Source organism: Lolium perenne, chromosome 2 (genome assembly GCF_019359855.2).
Source record: "Lolium perenne isolate Kyuss_39 chromosome 2, Kyuss_2.0, whole genome shotgun sequence".
NCBI lineage: Eukaryota > Viridiplantae > Streptophyta > Magnoliopsida > Poales > Poaceae > Lolium > Lolium perenne.
In genome coordinates, this window is record NC_067245.2 from 85,044,992 (window position 1) to 85,072,978 (window position 27,987).

At 49.7% G+C, this 27,987-nt stretch overlaps 1 protein-coding gene across 1 annotated transcript; it reads left to right on the forward strand.

Annotated features, from left to right (window-relative positions):
* The first annotated feature begins 14,766 nt into the window (after positions 1-14,766).
* On the forward strand, positions 14,767-18,100 carry LOC127328699 (auxin response factor 13). The gene is made up of 2 exons (XM_051355277.1): positions 14,767-16,011; positions 17,803-18,100. Exons 1-2 carry the CDS (start codon positions 14,767-14,769, stop codon positions 17,959-17,961), a joined length of 1,404 nt encoding a protein of 467 aa, XP_051211237.1. The 3' UTR covers positions 17,962-18,100.
* Positions 18,101-27,987: the final 9,887 nt, after the last annotated feature.

Here is a 27,987-nt window from a genome sequence, read left to right on the forward strand (position 1 = left end):
TCCTCATCGTCGGGCGACTCGGCGGCGGCCTTCCGGGGCTGCTCGTAGCCCTCCCAGAAGTCCTTGTTGGCCTCTCTCGCTTCTTCGTTCTGGCTCCTGGGCTTAGAAGTGTTGCCCGACATGTTTATTTTTGCACTTCATTAAAAAGAGGCAACAAGTTAGTACAAAAGTGAACCAAAAAATTCGGCATGACCTTTGCTATTTTTTCTACGTAGGAGTGCCCATTTCTCAACCGAAACGGAAGTTAATCAACGCTTCGGGAGAAATGGGCAACTCAATGAAATCCCTGCAAAAATATCCACCATATACACCATATATCCACCATATACACCATATATCCACCATATCCACCATATCAGTTAGTACTACAAACCAGAAAACCTGGACATATATTGCTGGACATATATAGTTCCTATTTTTTTAACCTGGAGCACTACAACAAATTAACCTGAAGCATCTACAATACATCAAACAAAACCTGGAGCATCAGTACAGGAGGCATTATTAACCTAGAGCATCAATACAACAGATATTATTAACCTGGAGCATCTACAACAAATTAACACGGAGAATCTACAATACATCAAACAAAACCTGGAGCAATCACCTGGAGCACTACAACAAACCTGGAGCATCTTTTTAACCAACTGTTAGCATATTTAGTGCAGCCAAGGCAGTAGCTAATGACTTAGAAAAATGACTTCAATAGTAGGCAGATAGCATTTCATTCAAAATCAACTAGGCAGTATCATTTCATCATTAGCTTGTTCATTTTTTCATTTGTATTAAAAAACCTATTGCATTGTATTAAAAAACCTACTGCATTGTTCATTTTATTGAACCATGTACATCAACAGAGTAGTAGCATCTTCATTTTAATTTTCATTTAAACAAACTTCATTCTTTTTCAGAGAGAACTTCAAGAACTTTATTAGCTCTCTTTGCATTTTCTCAACGAACACAGTTCATATATACTATATATATACTGTATATATACTGCAACCATCTATGCATTTAATCATGTATTTAATTAGTGGTCATATGTGAACTAAAACCATCTATTTAATCAGTGGCCAAAGGTGAACTAAAACCATCTATGCATTCTTATCTTGCAACTAGGAAGCATGAGCATGATCATTTCATAAATGAATTCAAAACATAAAATGGCAGCAGGAGACACAAGTGATTCACTAGCACATGCAACACACACATGATCACTAACTCTCACCCTAATTCTGTTCTTACTAAATGACAAGATTAATATATACATTTCTCTGCCAATTCGAAAACTAAATCACATTCAAAACATTACCTAGCAGTAGTAAATTTGTATCTACATTCACTAACTACATTCAAAACCTAAATCAACCAATTCACTAACTACATTCACTAACCAATTTGTATCTGCCAATTCACTAACTACATTCAAAACCTAAATCAACCAATTATTTGTATCTACATTTCTCTGCCAATTCGAATTTAGAAAATGAGCATGAGCTATTGCTAACATAGCATTACCTACCAATAGCTAGCATAGCATTACCCAGCAGTAGCAAATTTAAATCACCAAATTATATCAACTAAATAAACCTACTGCTAGCTACTGCTGCTACTTTATCAACTAATTAAAATTGTCCTAAAATTGTATAATTTTTTACTGCAAAACACAAGAGACCAATTAATTGTTTACTGCAAAACCAACATACCAAACATATAAACAAATAATTCACATTGCATTAGTATTTCTTCTTGTTTATTCAGCCTTCTTACATGAAATAATCTTCACTACATTGCATTAGGATTCAATCAGACGATAGCAAGCAATGAAATAATCTTCTTACATGAAAACAGCAAGCAATGAATTAAAAAAATAGCAAGAACTTTATTAGCTCTAGTGCAAGCAATGAATTAAAAAAAACAGCAACCAATGAATTAAAAAAATAGCAAGAACTTTATTAGCTCTAGTGCAAGCAATGAATAAAAAAAAAACAGCAACCAATGAATTAAAAAAATAGCAAGAACTTTCTACATCTAGCTATGGAGCCCCTGAATTTCATCACATAGAAAGAATATAATGCCATAACCAAGAAATTAGCTACTGTTAGGATCATGGCAATTCTTTGATGGCTTGGATGGCTTGGATCATGGCAATGCAAACAACAAGAACATGAGACAATACAAAATCTGACCAATGTTGCCCTTCTTCTCCAAAATTCGGGCACAAGACAGTGGGGAGGGGGACAAGGGAGTGGGGAGGGGGAGAGGGACTCTCACCGAACGGCGGCGGTGGCAGGGCGCGGTGGTGATGGCGTTGTACGTCCTCCTCCTCTGCGGCGGTGGCTCGGGCTGCGCGTCCTCCTCCTCGATCTGCGGTGGTGGCTCGGGCTTGGGCGTCCTGCTCGGCGGTGGCGTGCCCGTCCTCCTCCTCCTCCTCCTCGGCGGCAGAACCGCTAGGTGGCGGCGTGGCGGTCCTCCTCCTCCTCCTCTGCGGCGGCAGCTCGGGCTCGCGCGTCCTCCTCCTCGATCTGCGGTGGCGGCTCGGGCTTGGGCGTCCTGCTCGGCGGTGGCGTGGCCGTCCTCCTCCTCCTCCTCCTCGGCGGCAGCAGCGCTAGGTGGCGGCGCTTGGCGGTGGTGGTGGTTGCAGTGGCGCTAGGGTTGTCGGGGAAGGAAACTGCTGTTGTGAGTGTGGGGAAGAAAGGGTCGATCGATATTTCACCAAGTGTCTAAATTCTGTGGCGCACCCCTCCATGTGCGCCACAGAATTAAGCATTCTGTGGCGCACCAGCTCTGACATGCGCCACAGAATCCCTTAATTCTGTGGCGCACCTAAAGGGGCGTGCGCCACAGAATTTAGACACTTAGCAAAACAAAATGGTTTACTGCTGTGTCTTGTGATTTACTTAGCACTAGCCCGGTGGTTAAGGTCAATGTTAGCCCATTAGTAGCCAGGTTCGAACCCTGGCTGCCACACAATTTTTCTTCCTTTTTTTCATATTTTAGTTACATTTCAATAAATAACACAACATTATTTAGTAATTAGTAGAGTATTATAAATTAATTATCTCATACAAACATGTACGTTCTTGTTTCTCTCACACACACATGGATGTACTTGTCTAACACACACTCACACACATGTGATAGACCAAAAAAAGATCTTCTTCGTCCCGGCTTCGAGCTCTAGCTAGCGTCTCTTCGCAATCTTCTTGCCCTTTCGGTTGTTGGCGGTTGAATACTTTATGCCGGCCACCTTGAGATTTCTTCACGTGAACGGACAACCTTTAGAGGGTAGGGAGGTCTTCCTTCTTACTTTACTAGTAGTAGGCATGTCGAAGTGCCTGTTGAATTCCTCCTCAATCTTCGGGTCACCGTTCTTGTCCAAGTCTTCCTCGTTGGCGTCTCCTTGCATTCCTATGATGCTCCTCTTGCCCCTCCTGACGACAACACGGCTAGGCCTCGACGGATCGGTGATGAAGAAGCATTGGTCAACTTGGCTACCGAGTACCCATGGCTCATTTTTCGCGGATGCGTTCTTCGATTTTGCATCGGGTATAACCATGGTTGTGAAATATCGGCCTTCTTTTTCGACCTTCTTGGCCCATCTCACACGAAACATTGGCACCGTCTCTCCACAGTAATTGAGCTCCCATATCTCCTCGATCCTTCCAAAAAATCTTTCATTGACATTAGTCTCGTCATCGGCGTATGACAGCATAGTTACTCCTGAGTTTTGATTTTCACTATTTCTGTCCTTTTCCTCGGTGTAGAATCTGTAACCGTTGATGTCGTACCCCTGATAGGTCCTTACGTTATGCGCGGGTCCCTGTGATAAGGTGTATATGAGTTTTTCATCTTCGGTAGAAGGCGTATTTCTCTGTGCTTCAAGCAGTTGAGTTTGCTTGAACCAACGCGTGAAACTGGAGTTGTGCTCTTTGGTTACGTCTCCCATCTTCCTCGGCCGGCCCATATCGATGTAATTCTGCTCGACCATGCTTTTGTGCTCTTGCACGAAAGGTTCGATCAGTTTTAAGTGTTGTAGCGCGACCCGGTGAGCCCTGTCAAAGTCGTCGCGTCGATTTTCAATGCCGACATGGACTGAGCGGTAGCCCTCGCGGTGACCGACTCCGGCGAGCCTCCCGAGGTGTGTCCTGGGGGTAGACCAACATGATCCTCGTCGTCCTCGGTGCTTAGATAATTCTGCAGAAGGAGATGCACTCGTAGGTTAGAAACCCCTTGGCCATGCTTGCGTACGGACGGGCCCTATTGCGAACGTATCCTTTCATGACACCGTTACGCCTTTCGAAAGGCATCATGTTGTGGAGGAACATTGGGCCGAGCTGCTTGATGTCTTCAACGACATGGAGAAGGAGATGGACGCATATATCACAGAATGCAGGCGGGAAGTAAATCTCGAGCTCACATAGTATCACCACGATCTCATCCTGTAGCATCTTGAGCTGCCTCACGCCGATCGACTTCCTGGTGATAACGTCAAAAAAGTTGCATAGGCCAAACAGCGTATCACGGACGTGCTCGTCCATTATGCCTCGGATCGCAACGGGAAGTATCTGCGTCATTAGCACGTGGCAATCGTGAGACTTCATCCCGGTGAACCTCTTCTTCGCTACGTCCCGATATCTCGCTTATATTCCCGAGTAACCGTGAGGAACTTTCACTCCTAGGAGGCACCTGAAAAACTGCTCGAGCTCCTCCGGACTCGTTGTGAAGCAGGCAGCGGGAAGCTGCACCGCGTTCTTCTTAGCCCTTTTACGGAGACGTTGAGTCCCTTCCGTCTGATCATCATCATCATCATCATCGTCAGTATCGGGGGCTTGAAGATCTTTCCTGATGCCAAAATGTTTAAGATCGTATCTTGCTTTCGGTCCATCCTTGGACTTTTCTGAGTTGCAAAGAGTGCCAAGCAGACTCTCGGTAACGTTCTTCGTAATGTGCATGACATCGAGGCTGTGGGGCGTGTGGAGGACCTTCCAAGTACTCCAAGTCGTGGAAAACAGACCTCGCTTTCCATACACCGAGCAGCGGCTCTGGCTTCGGTCGCTTCTTTCCCGTAGCTGAGCACTCCTTCCAATTTTTCAGAAGATCATCGATTTCTGCGCCGCTCCTCGGGCGTGGGGGTCCATCGGGCTCATCTTTACCATTGAACAGATCACCGCGTTTTCTCCACGGGTGATCCAAGCGAAGCCACCTTCGAGCACCTGGGTAGACGGTTTTCGAGGACCCGGGATCCCTTGGTAGTTGTAGATGCGGGGTATCGTCCATGCACTTCACACAGCCGTTGAATCCGTGGCCCACCTGGGCAGATACATATGCGTAACCAGGATAGTCCGTGACCGTCGTGATCAACGCGGCTCTCATATCGAAATAAGTTCTAGTGTAGGCGTCCCACGTACGGGGTGGCGTCTTCCACAACGTGTCTAACTCCTCTTTCAGCAGCCCGAGATACAAATGCATGTCGACACCTGGTTGTTTCGGCCCCTGAATGAGAATACTCAGGTGTATGTACCTTTGCTTGGTGCACAGCCACGGGGGTAGGTTGTAAGGCCATACAAACACAGGCCAGGTGCTATGCGTGCTACTCTGGTTGCCGAACGGATTGAGTCCATCGGTGCTCATACCCAGCCTGATGTTCCTTGCGTCGCCCCCGAACCTAGGGAAGGCGATGTCCAATGCTTGCCACCGTCCAGCGTCTGAAGGGTGTGTCAGCATATAGCCCATCTCCGGATCTTCTTCGAGCTTCTGCCTTTCCGCGTGCCATTGCATGAGCTTTGCTTCCTTAGGGTCCACGAAATACCGCTGCAGACGGGGAGTGATAGGAAAGTACCATACCACCTTTCGAGGTACCTTCTTGTTCCCAACCTTGTACCGTCCGTGGCCACACACCGGACATGTGGTTCTGTCCTTGTACTCGCACCTATAAATCACACAATCATTAATGCAGGCGTGGTATTTTTCGTGCGGTAGGTCAAGGGGACACACGACTTTCTTGGCCTCCTCGGTACTACTTGGCAATGTGTTCCCCTCCGGGAGACGATCGTGCCAGAATTTTAAGTTCTTGCTGAAGCTGGAATCGGTCCACTTGTTCTGCGTCTTCATCTGCAGGTAATCAAGCGTTACATGCAAGCGCGTATCCTGCGAACGACACCCAGGAAAGATCGGAGTCATCCCGTCTTTCTCCATTTGCGACAGCTTGGCTCTCTCTCTAGCTGCAACTCTATCGTTGCTCGTCTCCTGGAGGAGAAGATCTTGAACATGAGAGTCCCGCAAGGCCGAAATTAGCGGGGTCGCGCCGGAATCTTCTTCTTCATCATGATGATGTTCTCCGCCGGCATCTTCTTCTTCATGATGATCTTCTCCGCCGACTTCTTCTTCATGATGATAGTCTCCGTCGGCATGATGATAGTCTTCTTCATGATGATAGTCATCTCGCTCGACATGGTCTTCATGCGCACCATTTGATGGGGCCGGCCGCGCCTGGTTGTCTTGCATGAAACCGCGCCTCAGCAGGTGCTCCTCCGGTTGTCCGGAATCGGGGTTGATCCAGCGCTCGAGTTTGCATGATCGACACGGACATCTTATCTCGCCTATTGTTCCGAATCATGTCCTCCTTCGCGTCTATCTTGTATCTAGAGATTCGAGCGGAACTCATCGAGAGGACCATGCTTGCCTGCAAATGGTATACATAGAACAGGAAATTAGAACCGCACCAAATGCACACACATGCATGGGCCGTACCTCTCCTCAAGGTATTACATGGAGCGGAAAAATTCGGCATGACCTCTCCTCAAAGTAGGACATATGGGTAGTGCAAAACTTGCCGAAACGGAAATGAATCAACATTTCGGCAAACATCCATGCACCACACCGACACACACAAGCGCTTCACCTGCAACAAGCATCCATACACACGACGGCCACACAAGATCTACAAGCATATGCATGTCTCCTCCAAGCATATGTATGTCTCCTCCAACTACTCACCTTCTAGATTCGATACCGAGACGAGACCGCGATCGATGAGTTCGAGAGGAGGAGAGAGTATGGAGAGCCTTCTCCTCAACTCCAATTAAGTATCAACTAAAGTAAGTGCAATAAATACCCAAGCAAGTGAAAAGTAGAGTCAAAATGGTATGAGAGAGAAGGGGGGGACGAGCTAGATGGAGGAAGAAGAATGACTTGTGTAGTGTGGTAGGTGGGAGGTTGGCTCACTTTTGTATATCTGGTTCGCTAATTACATGGCGCACCTGAACAAATGCGCCACAGAATACCTTATTTCTGTGGCGCACGAGCCAAGCTGCGCCACAGAATAGCTTATTTTTGTGGCGCACCGTGGCCGTGCGCCACAGAATATCTTATTTTTGTGGCGCACTGCGGTACGTGCGCCATAGAAATAGTAAAACCAATGATTGGGGGTGTCAGCTGGTGGGGCCCACCAAGTTTTTGTGGCGCAGGGTTCTTTGGTGCGCCACAAAATTAAGCTATTTTTGTGGCGCACCTTGCCTGGTGCGCCACAAAAAAAGTTTCTGTGGCGCATTTTTAGTGGTGCGCCACAGAACTAAGCTTTGCCTATAAGGGTTTTCCTACTAGTGCTAGGATCATGTGCATGATGGAGGACGCAGAGGAGGAGAGACTAAAGGTGCTCACGTCGTCGCTCGACGGCCCCGGCGGCGCACCGTTCCTGCACGTCCCGCACATCATCACGGGACATTGTAACCCTCCCCTCATCTCGCCGGACGTGCGAGAAGGTCCGTACTACAAGCAAGCCCCGCTCCGCACCACGCAACCGTGCCGCGGCCTCGTCATCCTAGAAGCTCGGGAAGCAAGGCTCTTCCATGTCTACAACCCATCCACCGGCCAGATTGCTACCCTCCCAGAGGGCCGAACGACGGGCGTGGAAACTCAATATGACTATGCATACTTGGGGCTCGGCTATGACGCACGCACCAGCAAACACAAAGTTGTACGCGTTCGTTATGGCGGTCGTGCCGGGAGACTCCCACTGTCCACTGGAGCAGGATGTGAGGTCTACGACATAAACACCGCCAACTCTCAGAGGTCATGGCGTACCATTACTGGTGCGAAGCCCACGTGCTGGATAGACTCATACAACAGAAGCGTCTTTTTGCAAGGGCGCTGCTATTGGTTAGCACACCGGAAGTTGAGCCCTCGAGAGGATCTGATTCTTCTTACCTTCTCCATTAGATACGAGACATTTGGGACCGTAGCCCCACCGCCCGGCATGCGCGACGACTATCCGCATCAGTCTACCAATTACGACCTGACAGAGCTCAATGGAAAACTATGCATTTTCCGCGAATTCTCCATGTGGCACGAGCAGTACGATGTTTGGCTCCTGAACGGACATGGATCGGATGCATCTTGGGATCTTCATTGTCGAATTGACCTAGCCAGAGCGTTGCCGCAGCTTAAGAAGTTCATGTTCATGCCCAACGACCACATCCATCTTTCCATGGCCCCACTTGCCATCATCGACAACGGCCGTCGCATCCTTCTCACGGAACATTACATGCCAACAGCAATATGTGCATACTCTACCGACACCGGCTACACTGAGAGCCTCCTTGACATGAGCTCCACTGTAGTAAACCTGGTTGCAGTGTACGAGGAAAGCATCGCCTCTCCCGGGTGCCAGCCATGCGAGGACACCGCCTTAATTTCGTCATCATCTACACAGGCCCTGTTGATAATATTACGTGTGTTGCCAAGGCACGCCCATGGAAACCTTAAGCTTGCCTGCCGGAGCTGGCGCTGCATGATCGAAAGTGGCATCTGGCGCCACATCAATAGATCATAGACCATACGAATCAGGTGTATCACTTTGTGCCTTTCTAATCCGTCTCATGTGAATTATACAAGTATAATTTTTTATATATTATTATATTGAAGTTGGTCCTAGTTATCAAACACATTTGGTGCACGAGATTGAGACCATCTTATCCATATAATTTAATCTCACGATCTCCACTTCATATGATATTATTTCACACCAAATCAACTCTCTCTGGGCAATCATGGTATCATCAATCACGCTATCAATTAATAAATTAAGAAAGATATATTTCCTTGTCTTAAAAAAATCTCACAACCATCTCAAGCAATCACGGATTCACGGTACAAATTAACTAGAAGGATACCTCTATTTTGTAAAAAAATAAAAGGATATAAATTGATTGGAATAGGATGTTATTTGTAGGAACATGCATGATTCAATTGGCGTAAATAGTTAAGAGGCTAACTTTAAAAAAACTGACTTGAAATGGTTATGTAGTTGGCGGCTCAAAGTTGATGATGTGGATAATTGGATGGCTTAAAAAATAGATGATGTGGCTTGCATGTAGAGTATTAATGAATGTTAGTGGGGGATAACATGGACAATTGGATGGCTAATAGAATGGATGATGTGGGTAGCTTGCATGTTGAGATAGACAACTTAAATGACCCTCTAGTGAGGTTTTACTTTATAAGAGATATTGTATAGATTAGAAAATCATCTCAACTGATCTGCACTCGTGGCAATTGACTGTGCCCTCTGTTCATTGGGGCATGTGCAATTAAATCATTTTTACTTTCCAATTTATCAACCTGCAATCAAATCAGCCATTCATTTCCTTTCTTATCGAAAAAACATCACGGGCACCCATGGCCATGCATGGTTACTGAATTGTTTTCCCGATGCCCTCTCGCCCCGCGTGGTGTGACAGGGGCTGGGAGATGGCCGCGGCGAACACAGCGTCCCCCAATTGCGTGGTGGGAGGAGGAGCGAGCTAGGAAAGTAGGAAGGCAGGGAGTAGGGATGGCAATGGGTACCCATGACCCGCGTACCCACCGGGTAAAAACCCAATAAGAGTACGGGTATGGGATAAAATATTACCCATGGGTTTGTAAATGGAAAAAATATCGTACCCATCGGATAGAGCGGGTACGGGTATGGGATGGTAGAACCCATACCCACATACCCATTTACCCATCTAAATTTAACTAGTGGGTCATTGTAATATTCTAAACCTACTTAATTCCCTCCTAATCATGTCTTCACGTTGCTAAGCTGAACCTCACGCTTTCCAGTCTCACTATCTTCGATAGGTTAGTGAGACTTAGACCTATATTTAGGATCGGTTCACCTCATGTCATTTTTTTATCAATTAGATGTGTTGTAAGCACGGGTACTTTTACCCGCGGGTACCCATTTACCCTGTCGGGTGACGGGTATGGGAAAAACTTGTACCCATTGATGGGTATGGGTACGGGTGACGGGTAAGATTTAAGGCGATAGGTACGGGTATGGGATGGCTCTACCCGTACCCATACCCTGCGGGTGCCATCCCTAGCAGGGAGATGCTCGGCAACGCGGGCGAGGCAGCATGAGAGGAATATCAGATATGTCATCTCCGGGGAGACCCATCTGATCCGGCGCGCCCGAATCGATCTGTACGGATAGACGAACCGGCCGGAGCACGTTTCAGTGAGGTGACCTAAAATGGATCCATCTATCCGTCTTGACCCACCCGTATATCAAATTTGGGAAACCGATCCGTCGGCACGGACAACACGTATGGACCAAGGGCCCGTATGGTAGCGGTCCAACGGCCTTCTTTCGTTGGCCATCAATGGAATTAGGCTGACTCTTGCGCTCAGGCTCTGGCCGTGCCACCTGCCGTTCATCAATATCATCGTTTCATTCTACGCGCTGGCATCCAATACTCTAGCCCTTTTAAGCATGCAACGACGGCCATTTTCTTTCACAGCCTCGCTTCTTTCATTCCGCATCACCACCACCACCACCACAGGCATCTCCACAGCAATGGCTGGCAGCATAGGCTCGAGGGGAGGGCTTCTAGGACGGCCTCCGGGCCGTGGGGTGTGGGCGTGGCAGAGGCCGAGGCCGCGGAGGAAAGAGCGGTGGGAGAGGCCAGAGTCAGCCAATACCGTCCCCGTCGCCATCGTCGCCCAACCCCAAGGCCATTGACCTCTCCGATTTCGAGTTCGGCGTCACCATCCACCAGGGCATGAACCGGGACAGCCTGCGGCTGCCCCAGAGATTCATCTCGATCATTGATGGGCAAGAGCCCCACCATGTTCTCCTACGTATGTCCGGCGGCGCGAGCGGCCTGTGGTCCGCGGAGGTGATGTTCGACGGCGACGGGTAGATGTTTCTCCACAACGGGTGGAGGCGCTTCGCTCGTTCGCACAATGTCATCTTCAAGTAGAACAGCCACAGAATGTTCATCGTCAAGGTCTTAAGCGAGACAATGTGCCACCGCTACTACCATACCGACGAGGACGACTAGAAGACACAAAGATGAAGACGATGTAGTCTTCTACTATCTTTTTACTAAGTTGTATCAATTTGCTTCAAGGAATTTTGCCTCCAAATATGTATGCAATTTCAGAATTTTCTATGCCCAAACGCCGAAACGAATGGGGCAGCCGCTAGAAGGGTTGTCCGGGCCGGCCGGACCGACACCAAAATTCTATCTACAGGCCGACCCAAACGGACAGAAATGGACCGTTTGGGTTGTCGATTTGGGCCGGCCGTTGGAGATGCCCTTCGTCGAGACGATGGTCGTGGTGTGGGGAGATGGAACGTCCCGGCCGAGCCAAGGGTGGGGCAGTCAAGGCATCTCTAGCGGGCCAACCATCTGGTCCTGGCGCATTCGAATCGGTCCGGGCGGATAGACAGACTAGCCGTACACGCTCCAGCGGGGCAACCCAAACGGACTGACCCGTCCGCTTGATCCATCGGACCCGACCGCTTGATCCATCGGCATACCAAATTTGGGGAACAGATGAGTCGACACGGGCGCTGCATGGACAACACGCGTGTCTGGCCGCGCGTGCCTAAGTGGCCCTACGCAGAAGGTTGACCGGTGGTAGCATTGGCCATCACGGTTGTCGCTAACCACTGCGCCCGCTACCTCGACTCTTGCGCCGATGTTGATGCCGATGGCGCTGGAAGATGCGCGTGCGCATGTTGGCATTGATGGCCAGGGGTACTTAAACTGTCGTTACGCCCGCATGTGCCCCTACTCCCACGGCCGCCACCATTGCCACTCCTTTGAGATCTCACCATGACAGAGATGAAGCTGCCCAGCTGGATGAAGAAGTCCGCCAACGACTGATGACCCACAAGTATAGGGGGTGTATCGTAGTAATTTCGATAAATAAGAGTGTTGAACCCAACGAGGAGCAGAAGGTTTTGACGAGCAGTTTTGATGGAGGATTCACTGTAAACACTAGTTAACAGGTTTGCAGGGGTATTTGGTATTGCATGTAAATAAAGTACGAGTAAATAAAATACAATAATAATAATTGCAGCAAGTGGCTCAATCCTTTTTATAGCAAAGGACAAGCCGGTGGGGGTATAGAATGGAGGTTGGAAAGGACCGGCGAGGATCGAAGGTCGGAACTATAATTCTCATCGTTGTGCGGGGTCGCGGAGAAATGCAATGATTGGCTAGGACCTTATACTGGGACCCACATCAAGGAAGTGTGGACGGAAAAGATCGCCCGGTTGACAACAAGGATAAGTTCTCTTATGGGTATAGTAACACACCTCTGCATAGTGTATTGAATTGTGGCTTATCACTCCCTGTTCCGGGTTTGGAACTGTGAATGCGGCCAGAAAAGAACTTCATGAAGTTCTAGACACCCGGTGAAAGCTGGCGGACATAGCTTTTCAGAATAAAAGCTACCTTTTGAAGAAATGATTACGAAAACTTACATTTGCCTACAACTTCTGGTCTATGGCTATAGCTAGTGCATGATACATATTTTTATTATTAAACTTCCTAAGTACGCTCGTACTCTCCTGTTCCCTCTTAAACCCCCTGCTTAGATCTGGAGACTTCGACAGAACTCAAAGACGGTGGAGTTAACTATTACAAGGAGCAGGATATAGACAGTGGAATCAACGGAGTGAACTACTACATACACCATGGTGGAAACCTATACTAGGAATAGAAGTGAACCAATTCTCTAATCCTAGAACCTAAATAGGTAGAGTTCTGTAGAGTTCTATCATAGTTCTTTAGCAAGCCATATACCTCTATAGCTAGAGTTAGTGATAAGTTGGTGTACGCGTTATTTTTTTGGAGTTTATTTGCACTTCACCTCATTGTAAAGTACGAGGATATGTTGATCTTTTGTAAAGAGTATGGGTGTCATTCTATATACATGCCTTAGACCCTCATATGTTTCTGTTATACCACTATGAAGGATGTAATACTAGCGGAACGGTGTTTTACTGGTGTTATATAAATAACTTGCATACTACACCATGCAGGTGGCTCACCACAACTTCCCCCACCCTCTCTGGTCCTGGGCTAGCATTGAAGCCGATGGCACTGGAAGCTATGTATGCCTGCAACAACATTGATGGCCAGGGGTACTTAAACCGGACCTATGCACATCTCTCCTCCCACACTCTCACGGCCAGTGCCAGTGCCTGCAAATCATCGTCGCCCGCTCTTGCCGGCTATGAAGATGCCCAACTGGGCTACTCGTCCCGCTGCCGCCGACGGGAGTCTCCACCTCGGGGTAACCCTGCGTGTGCTCGTAATCTGTCATCGCCCCCTCAAGCTGCGGCACCGCCGACACTCCAGCCTCCTCTACAACAATCGGGCCGCAACGGGCGGTACGTGCCTTTGCATTAGTGCCAGCTGCGGTCGGCGACGCCACCACGACGTTTCCATGGCGCACAGATGGCACCTCAACAAGGGGATGATCATCGTGCCGTCTGCCGGCGCTCCATGCCGAGATGCGCTGTAGCAACCAGCAGCTAACGCCGGTGCTACGGCACGACCACGCATACCAGCGCGAGGATTTTTGGCGTGCGTTCCTAGCATCGGAGTACGGGGGCAGCGGGCGATCTGCGATGCACCGGATTTCCAGCACGGTGAGAACTACATCGTTCTCGCTGTCGCGACCATCGAGGATGAGGAGGACGAGGAGGAGGAAGACGAGTCGTCCCCGAGGACTACGACGAAGATGCGTCCGCCGCCACCGCCATGGAACTGTCCAAGGAAGAGGAGGAGGCCAAATAGTCCTAGCCCGGCCTAGAGGACGTCGTCCAGCTGTTCGCCTTGGTGGCGGAGCATGTCGCCTCTCTGGCACAGCCACCACCACTTTCGCCGCATGGACCGGACCACCGCTGGCCGCATGGACGGCTATATGGTACCACCTCCTCCGCAGTACGCGTCGCCCGGCTACTCCGCCATAGTACATGCCGCATCCGCCGCAGTACTGCCGCAACCGTCAGAGGTCCCTACTGGGGCGCAACAGTTATGGGCGCCTCCGTCATTCGTTGGCCTCGCCTTTGACAACGAAGAAGACGGTAGAGCTAGAACTAGGGTTTAGTTTTTTCTATGTAAATTATATTCGAATGAATGAAGTCTTCATCGAATTGTTGCGCGGTTTTTAAAATTATTTAAATTAGTTTATCTGCGGTGAGCGGGCAAAATGATCAACCCGGACCGAATGAAACTCGTCCGCCAGGCAGGCCGGAAGACCTAAATTTTATCGTAAACGGTGAACCGGTTGAAACGAAGTATTTGTCTTTGGATCGCCCCGCCGGAGATGGAGAAGCTCTTGGTCCTCCCAGCCTGGCCGTCACGGCTGGCGGCTGCCTCAAGATTGGTGAGGGAACCCGCCTGATTGGAACAATGAGGCCATTTTTCCTTGTCTTTCACGGCTCAGCCCCTAGTCTCCTCTATCATGTGGCTGCTACCGATGCTCTGGACGGTGGGGCCACCCCTCGGATACCTCTGGAGACTCTCTGTTGCTGAGGTCACCACACCACTGGCGTTGGCTGGCATGGTGACGGAACCGCGACCGAGTTTGAACTTTGAAGGGGGGAAGCAAGCAAGCGGGTCGGCGGTAGACGATAAAAAAGGAAACACACGTACGCCGCCCCTCCATCCTCCATCCTCCATCCTCCTCCTCTTCCTCTTCCACCGCCGCCTCCTCCACCTCCGCTTCTCCATCCTCTTTCACGCCGCCTCCACCTCCACCTCCTCGCCTCTCCCCTATGGCCGCCCCGCCGCCGCCGACCTGCTGCTGGACCGCGCTGTCTGGCTCGCATGCGCTGGTCCCTTCGCACGCCTCCCCTCCGTCGACGCAAAAGTCTATTACTTCCCAAGAGGCCACGCCGACCAGTGCCGCGGCGCCAACCCTCCGCTCCATCTGCTCCTCCAAGACGCCAAACAACGCTGCACCGTCAAATCCATTGAGCTGCACTACCGCCCCACCACCGATGAGCCTTACGCGGTGATTACTCTAGACCATGACCGAGAGCTCGAGCTGCTCCCCGCGGCCATCCAACAAGAAGAGCCTACCGAGATGAGGTACTTTGTCAGGCATCTCACTGGCACCTCCGACGACCGCTCTCCCATTTCCGTCACGTCCTGCGCGCTCTCCATCTTCCCTGCCCTGCCACCCGGCGCACATGACCAGGTTCTGGAGGCTGCGGATGTGCACGGCCGCCGCTACACCTTCAACCACTCCCTCCAAGGCGGGAACCACAGGCTGCTCGCCGGCTGGAGCCGTTACTGCGGACATAAGAGGTACAACGTCATCCTGGAGAGGAACGCCGTCGTCTTCATACGCCCCCGCGCGGCAGAAGCACGCTTCATCATCGGCTCGCGCCGCGGCCCCGGGCCAAGCCTTGACATCGCCAGCGACCAAGTCGGCAACGTCGTGCAAGCCACACAGGCCGCGGCGGCGGCGGCGGCGGCGGCGGCGGGAGCCCAGTCCTTCACCGTCATCTACTACCCGCGCCAGGGCTGGCCGTTCGTCGTGCCGAGGAAGGAGGCGGACGACGGGCTTGCCTTCGACTGGCAGGTCGGGATGGACGTCCGCATGCGCGTCCCAGTGGACCCCCATGAGGTGCCGGAGAGCAGGGAGGAGGACGAGACACCCGACTTCTTCCACGGCGTCATCAGCCAGGTCAACAACGCCAACTGGTGCAAGCTCCAGGTTTGTCACCAACTCACCATCCACCCCCCATCCATAGATGCTACTTTAACCTTATGCGCATGATCTGACTATCTGATATCTGATGATGATCCACCAAAGTGTTACAATTTCCATGTTACCACACCATGCGATGCGATGCGAACCCCTTTGCTGATGGTTTATGCACATAGTCTCATGATCCACAACAAATTCTCTTTCTTATACTCTGTACTGCAGCATTATTTTCAACATCATGTCGCATGATATTTAGTACCGGATTGGGGAACTTACCTTCCACACTGCCACTGTTCCTTTGGCTGAGAGGCGCCTCTGACGCGACAGAGTGTTGTCTGCCCATGTAACTGCAACTTCTTACTAATTTCTTCTTGTTCTTCCGCTGAAATCACTCCACTATCTGCATTGACGGACATGCTTTCCGAATTTAGCATTTTGTTTGACAAGCAAAGCATGTAGTAGGATTTAGGAACATTGGATGTACTCTGTACTACATCGTTAGTATCGGCTGCTGATACACGTTTATGATTAGGAAACTTATCTTGCACAATGGTACTGTTCCTTTGGTTAAGAGGCACATCTGATGCAACAACAGAGTGTCTGCCCATGTAACTGCAAGTTCCTACTAATTGTAACTGCAAGTGTTACAGTTTCCATGTGAGTTACCACACCATGCGATGCGAGCCCCTTTGCTGATGGTTTATACACAGAATCTCATGATCCACAACCAATGTTCTTTCTTATACTCTAGTACTGCATCATTAGTTTCAACATCATGTTGCATGATATTTAGTATCGGATTGGGGAACTTACCTTCCACACTGCAACTGTTCCTTTGGCTGAGAGGCGCCTCTGATGCAACAGAGTGTTGTCTGCACATGTAACTGCAACTTCTTACTAATTTCTCCTTGTACTTTCTCTGAAATCACTCCACCTATCTGCACTGATGGACATGCTTTCCGGTGTAGCATTTTGTTTGACAGAAACATCAGGCAAAGCATAAGTTGCTGCCATTGCATCCTGCATACGAGTGCTTGCGTTATTCTTCTGATTTTTGTGATAACTTTGTACCGAGTAACCGCATCCATCTTCTTTTGATTCCCCTCATAATCTTTACTAGATGCTTCTGGAAAATTCTAGGTTCTGCATTTCCTCTATTTGCATTTTCTGTGCTAGGATATGCATTAAGCTCATGACAACAAAATGGAGATTCAAATTTCAGATTCTTTCCGAATGTAGCATTTTGTTTGACAGGCAAAGCTGTACTACATCGTTAGTACCGGATGCTGATACACGTTTATAATTAGGAAACTTATCTTTCACACTGCTAATGTTCCTTTGGTTAAGAGGCGCATCTGATGCAACAACAGAGTGTGCCCATGTAACTGCAAGTTCCTACTAATTTCTTGCTATTCTTTCTCCAAAAGCAATTCACCATCTGCACCCACGGACATGATTTCCCGATGTGGCATTCTGTTTGACAGGCAAATCACACAGTAGGATGTAGGAACACTTTTGGATATATTGCTCACTGATCGTAAGTGACCTGCCATTACATCCTGCTCTTACTAGCACTGCGTTGATTTTAGTGATCACTTTGTACCCAGTAACATACTTCTCAGTACGTACATCCAATGAGATCCAAAGTATTTCTGCCAACTACTGCAGGATTAGCATACTTCTTAGTACATGGTTGGACATTCACGTCAAAAACTTGTATCTTTCATCTGTACTGTCACATTTACATGGTTGGACATTCATGGTAAAGACCTGATGCATCTGCATTTACGTTTGCAGGTGGCTTGGGCACCATCCTCTGTTCCAACTCCAGATGGAAATGTGAATGCTTGGCAGGTAGTGCTAAAGGAGGAGGAGGAGGCACCATCGAGAAAGCGTGCAACTTCGCCCGCCATAGCATTAGACGCACCATCTTCATCCCGCCAGAGGATCATCTAAGTTGGGTTCCTTGTGACATTGTTGACTACTGCTACAACAGGCTTAGAAAGCCTTCTTACCACTTGCTTTTTTGGCGGACATCTTTTTGATCTAGACGTTGTGCTGAGATGCTGATGAAATTCTTAGTTTCAGTTTGTTATGAACGAGCATTGCAATGATTCTGGGGAGTGCTTAATTTCCAAGTAAAAATGTCACCAGTTATGTTTGCCAATTTGCACTAATTTTTTGGTATTCTTTCTCTGAAATCAATCCACTATGTGCACCGACTGACATGCTTCCCAGATGTAGGCAACGCATGTAGTAGGATTTAGGAACACTCGGTATTGCCCATTGATCCTAAGTGGCCTGCCATTGCATCCTGCTTATGAGTTGTGGCGTTGTCCTTCTGATTTTACTTATAACTTTGTACCTAGTAAAAGCATCTCCACTCGGGAACCCTAAAGACCACCTAAAGGGCTATGGGGGTGCTGGCGTAAAAAATCGTGTCCAGCCGCCCCCACCCCCAAATTTACTTTGGCGCCGGCCCGGTCCAGAAACTAATCCAGCGTTCTCAAGCCGAACCGAATCCACGGGGCGCTGCATGGGCTTGAGTTGGTGGGAAGCATGGCAGGAAGACTGCAGGCAAACTGGCCGGTCATTGTGGGCCAGCCTACTCAGCGGCTGTGGACCGGTCGTCTTCCTCATAGCCTTCCGCGCCGCGTCAATATCCTTTGCGTCTACTCGCTTTCACCTCCTTCTCACCTTCAGCCTTTCTAGCGGCGGCAGGCATTGACGCTTCCCGTCGATCGGGAACGCGTCGACGTTAATAGCCGCCAGCGCCTCCCCCTCCCCCGCTATAAAAACAGCCTTTGTCGCCATTGTTTCTTCCCCGTCCAAGCACTCCCCCTCCAGCAAGCAGAAACACCGAACATAACGCCGAGAGAGGTCAGCTGAGCACCCCCACCCTTCCCATGGAGTTGCTCGTCAACAAGGCGCGCGCTGTGGCAGGCACAATACCCCATCCCGTCGGACATGCGATGTCCGTCGGGATGGTTCCTCAGCGTAGGCGGGCTGCCGCTACCGTCCGTGCGTGTCGGGTCGGCGCGGGGGGCAGCCATCTACGAGAACATCTGGTCGGCGCTCACGCAGGAGGAGCGCAACGTCTCGTGATGGGACACCGACAACAACATCACATGGCCGACCTTCTTCACCCGGCAGCGCGAGGACATGATCGCTGTGTATGACGGCAATGGGCCGCCGCCGGAGAACTTCAACTCCACCAGAGAACAGCACGCCGCGTTGGGAACAACCCGCCGCTCACGATGCCTCCGCCGCAGCCACGGCCAAAAGCACGCTGCCTTGGAGGAGGTGGGACACTAGCCGCCAACATGCATCGTCTTCCTCGCGTTCCTCTTCCTAGCACTCCACCTCCTCCCACACCCGCTACGCCCTACTCGACGATGTCTCCCCGCCTCCTCGCAACGATGAAGCAGGAGCCCGATGAGTTGCCATCGCAGGCGTGCAGGCGGCGCCATCATCATCCGCGGCCGTCGCACGCCTTCTCTCCCCACTGCCTTCTGCAGCCAAAGCGCGAGACGAGGGAGTGGACGTCGCCAAGTCGACAACCCTCCAGCTGAAGGTGGAGGAGGACCTGGAGGAGTTCCCGGTCCAGCGGATCACCGAGCGGGCCTCGTTTGAGAAAACGACGAGTTCCTCGAGCAGTGGTTGGCGGCGTATCACCGTCGCGAGGAGGCCAAGCGTGCACGCCTCCTCGTCATGTTCATCGACCTAGATGAGGATGGCGACCCGATCCGTCGAGCATGCAGCTTGGACGCGACGACGCCGGCCAGGGCTGCAACTACTACGCGCCGTCAAAGTACGAGCCCGACGACGACGAAAAAGAGGAGGACTAGGCGGCGGCGATATACCGGCGTTTAGGCTTCGGACATGGCCACCATTAGAATTAGGTTTTTTTTAAGAGCTCTTTTACGGTGATTGGCATGGAACTTAGGCTCCGTGTAATTGAACCTAGGTTCCGCCTAATCTAATTTTTCATGACTGTTGATTAAATCGGTGTTAAATTTTGTGTAACTTCTACGATGCTATAACAATTCTAAACGGATGATTTTAGGATCAGATAAAAGAAAGGCTCATCAAATTAGAATAGATGCGTTGGTAAAATTCCTTGTATCCTCGGTACTCATCGTGGTCGTGGCCTTCTTTCCATAGTGCACGCCGCCGCAGCCGCCGCCCCTCCCTCTGTCCCGGCCCCCTCCCCTCCGTCGCGGGGATCAATGGAGAGTCATGGTCCCGTCCCCTCCGTCGCAGCCACCCGTCTCCTCCCTCGCAGCCTCTGCCCTACCTCTATCGCCGAGATCGCCAGGAGAGTCACGGCCCGTACCCCGTTGCAGCCCCCTCTCGTCCATCGCGGGAATCGCCGGGAGAGTCACACACCCGTACCGTCCGTCGCGGGGATCGCCAGGAGTGTCGTTGGGATCGCCGCGAGCATCCAGCTCCTACATGATTAGTGCGCATGAGATCACGGCGGACGCGTCTCTACCTCCTCGTCCACATTGCTTCCTTCGATCGCCTCTCCACTGTCGGTAAGCTCTGATACATCAAAAAAGTTACTCAAGGGAGAAGGGGCTACTAAAGCATAATTGGGCACATTTGTCTATAAATTTACTCCATTGTCTAGATTGGTAGACATGTCGCTCGAGTACTACCTAATATTGGCACAACATGGTTCATTTGCTTTGTAACTCAGCCGACTTGATCAATGTTGCTTACTTGATTCCATATGAAACTGGAATAATGATTTAAGTAAGTATGGTTATCTGTTTAACTTAGAGACTGAAAGTAGCGGGAGATTATGATTAACAGTGGGTGGTTGCAGTCAAATTAAGCTGCTGTTGGGCCTGATCCCAAGGCTATGATCAGATTGCAGTTTTTTGTTGGCGTTCCGTGGGCTGCGTCGTGCGAGTTCGATGAGATCGACAGAGTTTCCGTCGGCGTCCCATGCACCGCGTTTAACGATCTGTTTTTCCGCAGCAGTACCTAATCCGGCGAGTCGCCGATCCGTCTGCTGGAATTGGATTATGTTGCATCACGTCTCGATCGGTCATCCACTTCGCCAAGAACGGTATGATTTTCGAGTTGATTGGATCCCACCGATCCATTCGTTGATTCCGAAGGAAGATCCGTTCCGCCGCAGCGACGACACGGCAAGGCAAACATGAGTTTTGCCCGATCAGGCACTTATTGAATCAACGTCTACGGAATTAAATCGTTGCTTCCTCACGTAGAAGCTACATCTACCAGGAGTACATCGATCAGCTGGATCGACCAAGTCCCGGGGCGAGGTATCAAAACCAATCTACTGCACTGGTCTATTTCACGTGAAGCCTTATTTCTTTAATCTCCAATTGTTACGTCCACCAGACATATATTACCAGGTGTTGTTTACCTCAGTTTTTGCCCTGCTATTTAATTCTACAAAGAATTCTCTCTGGCTTGTACTACTTTGCACCACAGATTTATTAACTCATGGCTACCATGAAGTTCGATATTTCGCGGATGGATGAATGGTGACAAAGGTTTTTCCTATGGCAAGCTAAGATACGAGCGTTGTTGGTGCAAGCTAATTATGAGGATATAATGGACAATTTAGGGTGGAGTTTGTTGGCTTATGGCCTGTCAGAAGATATTATAAATGCAAGTTTAGATGTTATGTTGCTGCAATTGCATGAAGAACATAATTTAGTTATCAAAAAAAAAATGGAGGAGGTAATTTTTATGCATGTTGGTAGCCAGCATTATACTCTCTACTCTCAGAGTTTTTGCTGTTATGCATGTGAAAGTTTTGCTTTGTTAGTTAAGTTCGTGATGAGGATTATTTGAGGTGCAAGAAGGAGATTATTTTCTGCGAGATACTACAACATTTAGTAAGTGCAATTCAGTTGTCTTTGCTCTTTCAAGAGGGGTCTATTGCAGAGTTGAAGCTCCATTGCATGTTGAGGTTCCTTTATCCGACGGTTGTTCTACAAAGAAAGTTTTAACCATGTCATGGATTTTTCGTTAACCTTTGTTGGAAGTTTTTGGTGTACGTGATGTCCTTCGTACCAGATTCTCTTGCATGATTATGTTTGCTGAGGTTTGTTCTTTCAAGTTGTAGCACGTACAGATTCCATGAGATGAGGTTTTCACAATGTTACGTGCACGAAGATGTTGCACTATGAGCTATGCGCTCGTTCAGGCACCATATGAGAGATGATGACTTATGTCATTAGGTGATTGAGAGGTTTCAGTTTTCTTTGAGGTCAGTGGCACAGACTCAGACTTTTGCTGGGGTTTTACAGGATACCCAGGTTCATATGTCTGCTTTGTTGACAGTTGTGTTGTTTTCTGGACGACTCAAGATTGATTTGCTCAATTTGACTTCATGAGAAGTTTATTAGTCCTATGGACGTTTCAAGCCACAAGGTTTACTTGTGATAACTTTAGTTGAGGAGTTGAATGCTATCTATGACTGTTGCAAGGGATTTCGGCTCAAGGTGGAATTTGTTGTATGGTGATCCGAAATCTGTTTACCTGTTGTACTATGGAAGGACTCCTTACGGACTATGGCATACCAAACGTGCTAGACATAGCACACAACAACTCTATTTCGTGTCCGCCAAGAAAGAGAGTTGTTTGCCCATATATATAGTCCCAGGTAGTCATAGAATAGATGAGAGAGAAAGATACACATATGGACAGCACGTAGAGGGTCTATCCTCTTGTGTATTGTAATACTCCTCCAATTATAGTGAGAGCACCGCCGTGCGTTTCGTGGTTTTCCCGTTTGTGTTTTCCACGTAAAAATTTGTGTTCTTGTTCTTGTTTGATCTACTTTTATTTGCGCGGTTTTATAGCAAAAATTGTACGGACGAACCAAAAAACAATAGACGAAGACAGACCAAACCGCGGAAACGCTTCTCCCTTTATAAATTAAATAAATATATTTGAATGCCCGTGCGATTGCTACAATCATTTAATTATAATACACATAGATCTACAATGAAAAAACTCTATCTCCACACAAAAAAATTCACGATGCAAAAAATATTTTGAGGACAATGTAGAAAAATCCCGAAGAGGGCTTTTGCTCCCGGCACCAACGACAGCGAGGCCAGCAGCAGCCGCCGTCCTCCACCGACGCTGAGGGCCGGGGGAACCGCGGCGGTCTCTACATCGAAGAGGCCGCCCACGTCGGTGCGGCATTGGCGCAACCCGCGCCGCTGCTGCCGAAGCGGGAGGAGGAAGATGACCCGGACATGCGCGCCACTCTGGCGATGTCTGCGGAGGAGGAGGAGGCGAAGTGGCCGCATATCGCGGCGGTCATTCTGTTGCGGTCAAAACCCACCGGCGGGCAGCGATGGGCAACACAGTAGAGCCGGGAACAACTTAGGGCTGCGGCTGGCCCTGGTCCCTCCGAGCGACGGCCCGCAAAGCCTCTGGTACACACGTCCGATGCTGGTGCAAGGGCGTGCCACCTGACCTATACCTGGTCTGGAAGGTGATGGAGATGCCTCGCTTAGTTTCCTGCATGGCATACACGTAAACATTAATTACGAGCCTCGATCGGCTCTCAGGTTATCCTGTGAATCGGCTCAAGGAGCCGATCCACCCATGATTCGTACGAGGTGCACGAATATATGGTGGTCCTGCTTGATCAAGATAAAGCTAATGCGATCTACGACGATTTAGGGTTTTCACCGCATAATCGGATCATCCTACTCACGATTGGGCCTCGCGGCCACGCACGGTGATCGGAAGCCGATCCTAGACAAGGCCTAAAAACCAACACGAGGTTGATCCCCGGAACATCCTGTCTAGGACTAGCAAACGACACCCTACGTGCCGCTGGATCCTCCAACCCTTTGTAAGGCCTAACTATTGCAGATATTAAACTAATCCTTGAAGAACAAGGAGCAACCGTAACGGATCGGATCTACTAAATAAAGATCAAGCGGGGTGCCGCCCCTACACCTAAGATAGATGTAAGGGCGGCTAGATATGCAAGGGTTGCACTACGACAGCATATGATACGAAGAACTATGCTAACCCTAACACATCTATGATAACTACGTTGCTCGCCATCAAAAAGGCTTCAGTACGAGCAACGCATGAACAACATGAAGCTTGTGCTGCCTAGATCGCAAGATACGATCTAGGCAGCATGATGCTTACCGGTAGAAACCCTCGAGACGAAGGAGTTGGCGATGCGCCGAGATTGATTTGTGGTTGAACGTTGGTTGTTGTTTATTTCATAAACCCTAGATACATATTTATAGTCCAGGGGACTTTCTAACGTGGGAATAATCCCAACCGTGCACGAGACAAACTCTAACTAACCGACACGTATCCTAATATGTTACAGATACACGGGCCAACTAGCCCACACTTTGCATATAAAGGCCGATTCACATATTTCTTCCATGTATATTCTTCAAATCCATCTTGATCGCGGCCCACCTCTGACTCGGTCAAATTCTGGTGATAACACATGCCCCCCTGGTTTTGGAATTGATAATTCCAAAATCACTCTGCTTTTTCTTCATTGGGTCATGTCGTGGCAGAACCGTTGCAGTATCCTTCATCATGATGCCTTGCCTTCTCAACTTCTCCGCGTGACCTGGCAGTTTTTTTTTCTTTTAGGCATCACTTCCTCGGAAACTGCTGTGGCATTGAATTTCCACTATATCCCCTTTTATTTAACCGCTCCGAACAGTTTACTTCCGCATCCCCTTCGCATTAGCACTCCCAAAAGCCCTCCTGCGCCACCATGTCTTCTTCCTCCTCTGCCTCATCTGATCTTTCTAGCCAGTCCTCTTCTTCCCGCGGGCCGACGCCGGACCCGAACCCGGCGGAGGTCCACGCGGCCAACACCCGCCGTGCCATTGAGGCCGGGGAGGAGTCTAGCAATGACTTCTCCATCTGGTCAGAGGACGACAAGTCCCTGACTGACGGGGAAAGCGACCTCCGCTTCCTTGCCGATGGGGAAATGGAGGAGGAGAGCGACGATGATCGCTTCTCCTGTGACGACTTCACCTCCCCTGAGGAGGAGGAGGAGGAGAAGGAGGAGGAGGAGGAGGAGGACGACACCCCCTCCGACGAGCCGCCAGCCAAGCGGTTCTGCCCCTGGCCGGGGAACCTCAGCGACTTCGACAGCGACGACGACGACGCTGACGATGAGGACGAGGACAACGAAGGCCCGGTCGGCGGCCGCTGGAGCAGCGACGACGAGCCCGCCGGGAGCAGCGCCGACAGCGGCGAAGATGGCGATGACGAGGGCAGTGACGACCCGTAGATAGGATTTTTAGCATAGGACCAGTAGTAGTAGATGGGGCAATGTACCCCCTAGTACTTCCTTTTGGGAGCAATCAGCTCTTTATGTAAGAAATCTTGCTTATCAATGAAGAACTTCTTCCAATTTGATTTTGCCGATTTCCTTTGAGCTTAATTTAGCCGATTTATCCCCTTAGCCAATGCGTAATAAGCCGATAGCAACGCATCGGTCCTTTAAAAGTCATCCTTCATTTCTTCGACTGATGATCTTGAAATCTGGCGGATAATGTAGAGTCTTCAGGAAAGCCTTTGAATTCTTCCAACCAGATCCAATGGTCTTCTTCAAACACTCATCATTTTGCGAAGAAGGTTGTAACGAAGGATTAGCCGATGGTACCCCAATCGGCTCCTAAACAGAGCATCTATCAGGCCTGCTGCCCCCCGAGCCTTACTCAAGGCGAGAATGTCGATGAGGATGCACCAAAGCCGATCACCTTTCCTCCCTTGAAAGCCGATATATCTCTTCTGACAGCACTGCTGAACTAGCACTAAGGGCTGAAAATCCTCGACAAGAAGGTTCAGGCACGAGAATCGGCTCAAGGTATCTGAGGAAGCTCTCATCATTTTACTCCCTCGAGAAAGCAGAAGGCCCCACAGCTGAACTGGACTTGGTGAAGATCCGTGCTTTGAACACGCAGCCAGTAGATCCTGCGTAGTTATTCTAGAGTCGATGGCTGTGCATCGGCTTTGTCTCTTAGTTCTAAATTTTTTTTTTACTGGCCGATTTTTTCTATCGGCCCCCAATGTTTTACCGCACACATGTTTATCTGCACATGTTCATCCGATTAGATGCCCCCCGAGCCGAACCTGCCAGGTGACTGCAGATATCGGCTTTGTGGCTGGCCAAGGCACTGTATTTGCACGTCGGCTCTGTTAGGATTCGTGTTGACTCTCATCCGCCGACGTGACCGCTGCCCAATGTTGAACATACGCAGAACCTGTGGTGAAGATAATTTTGGCCGATTGCTGAAAATCGGCCTCCATATTGATCGAAACGCTCAATGAAGGTCTTGTAATTTTCCTTCATAGATTTTGGGGCCGATCACAAGGATCAGCCTCGCCACGTTTGCCCATTGGTTTGCTCCAGCTACATGGTCAGGCCAGAGGATAAGACCAGCCCAACCTCATCCTTTGTCATGTCGACGCGCTTGCTGTCGTCTACCTTGAGTGCATCGTTTAAATCCTAGAGCGCTAAACTCGATTGGAAGGATGAGCACCATGTTCGTGCCAGCCAATGTTTCATCATCGGCTTTCCTTTGCGTGGGGCGCCACTCCATTTTTCGTGGACGACCCTCTTCATCCAGGGTTCGCTGAACTTTCGCAGCCAGATCAGGTCGCGCCTTCCTTAGCGTGTGCAGATATAACCTTTCGGCTTCTTCCAAGCCACGCAATCGCTGAACCCTACGCTTTTGGGAACGGCTGAGCCCATCAGGGCACCACCTTGGCCGGTGGTACCTGTCTTCTTCTTCTTCTCCCTCGTCTTCCAAATCCTCGAGATCTTCCGACCGAGGGGACTCAGCGCGTTTGCTTCGAGGCGGGAGAGGCCCTAAGCGTTGGAACACGGACACGTTGGCTGCCTCCTTCTTCTTCTGATTGCATTCTGGGCAATTGCCGATTGTAGGCAATCGGCTCATTCCTGAATCCCAGCAGTGTCTGAAGAAGGGGCAGTCCCAATGCCTGTCCTTGTCATCTCGCTCCCTTGACTTTTCCTTGGCACGGCGCTCATACTCCTCCTCATCACGATCATGCCGACGATGTCTTCTGGCTTCTCTGGCTAGATGATCTCTTTCATCATCGTCGCTGGATCGTCGGCGTTGGTCATACTGACTCACATACTTGTTGAGGAGGTGATCAGAGAGGGGTCGCTGATATCTTAAGTTCTTCACTTCTCCCTCTGTGACGTAGCGCTTGCCGTCGTGACGGAGCCGATCGCGTGGAGCGGCTTCCTCTGTATCCTTGCTACGAGAACATCTGCCCCCGTCTCCATCCTTGCCAGCGTGGTGTCCAAGTCCTACCATGTTGATGCTGAACGAGGATCCTGGCTGGCAACCTTCAGGGTAAGTGCACTCCACCATGTTAACGGCGGGGAAGGGGTGGGTGTCGACCTTCATGGCGTACTGGTTGAAAATCAGACGTCCTTGTTCTATCGCCATTTGGATCTGCTGTCGCCACACCCTGCAGTCGTTGGTGGCATGAGATAGCGAATTATGCCATTTGCAGTATGGCTTTCCATTCAGCTCCTGTGCCGTGGGGAATTTGAGACCTTCGGGTATCTTCAACTGCTTCTCCTTGAGTAAGAGGTCGAAGATTTGCTCAGTTTTGGTCACGTCAAAATCAAACCCCCTGGGCGGGCCTGGTGGCTTAACCCATTTGCAGGACACGGGGGTTGCCCCCCGAGTCCATTCAGCCACTGCTACCTCTTGATCTCCCGCAGAAACTTCGTCTTCCTCTGCCTCGACCAGGACTACTGCACGCTTGAATTTGTCCTGGTACAAGTCCGGGTGGCGCTGTTCATATGCCGACAGTTTCTGAACCATGTGCGCCAGTGAGGGGTAGTCTGCTTGGGAGGCCATGTCCTTGAGCGGCGCTGCAAGGCCCGCTACTGCCAACTCGACTGCTTCCTTTTCAGTCACACGAACCGAATAACATCGGTTCCTA

Bases quoted from the DNA above. Each gene is read 5' to 3' on its own strand.
- LOC127328699 (XM_051355277.1), top strand. From the start codon at position 14,767: ATGCTCTGGACGGTGGGGCCACCCCTCGGATACCTCTGGAGACTCTCT. The intron at 16,012-17,802 runs GTTTGTCACCAA...TTACGTTTGCAG, and splicing joins CCAACTGGTGCAAGCTCCAG to GTGGCTTGGGCACCATCCTC.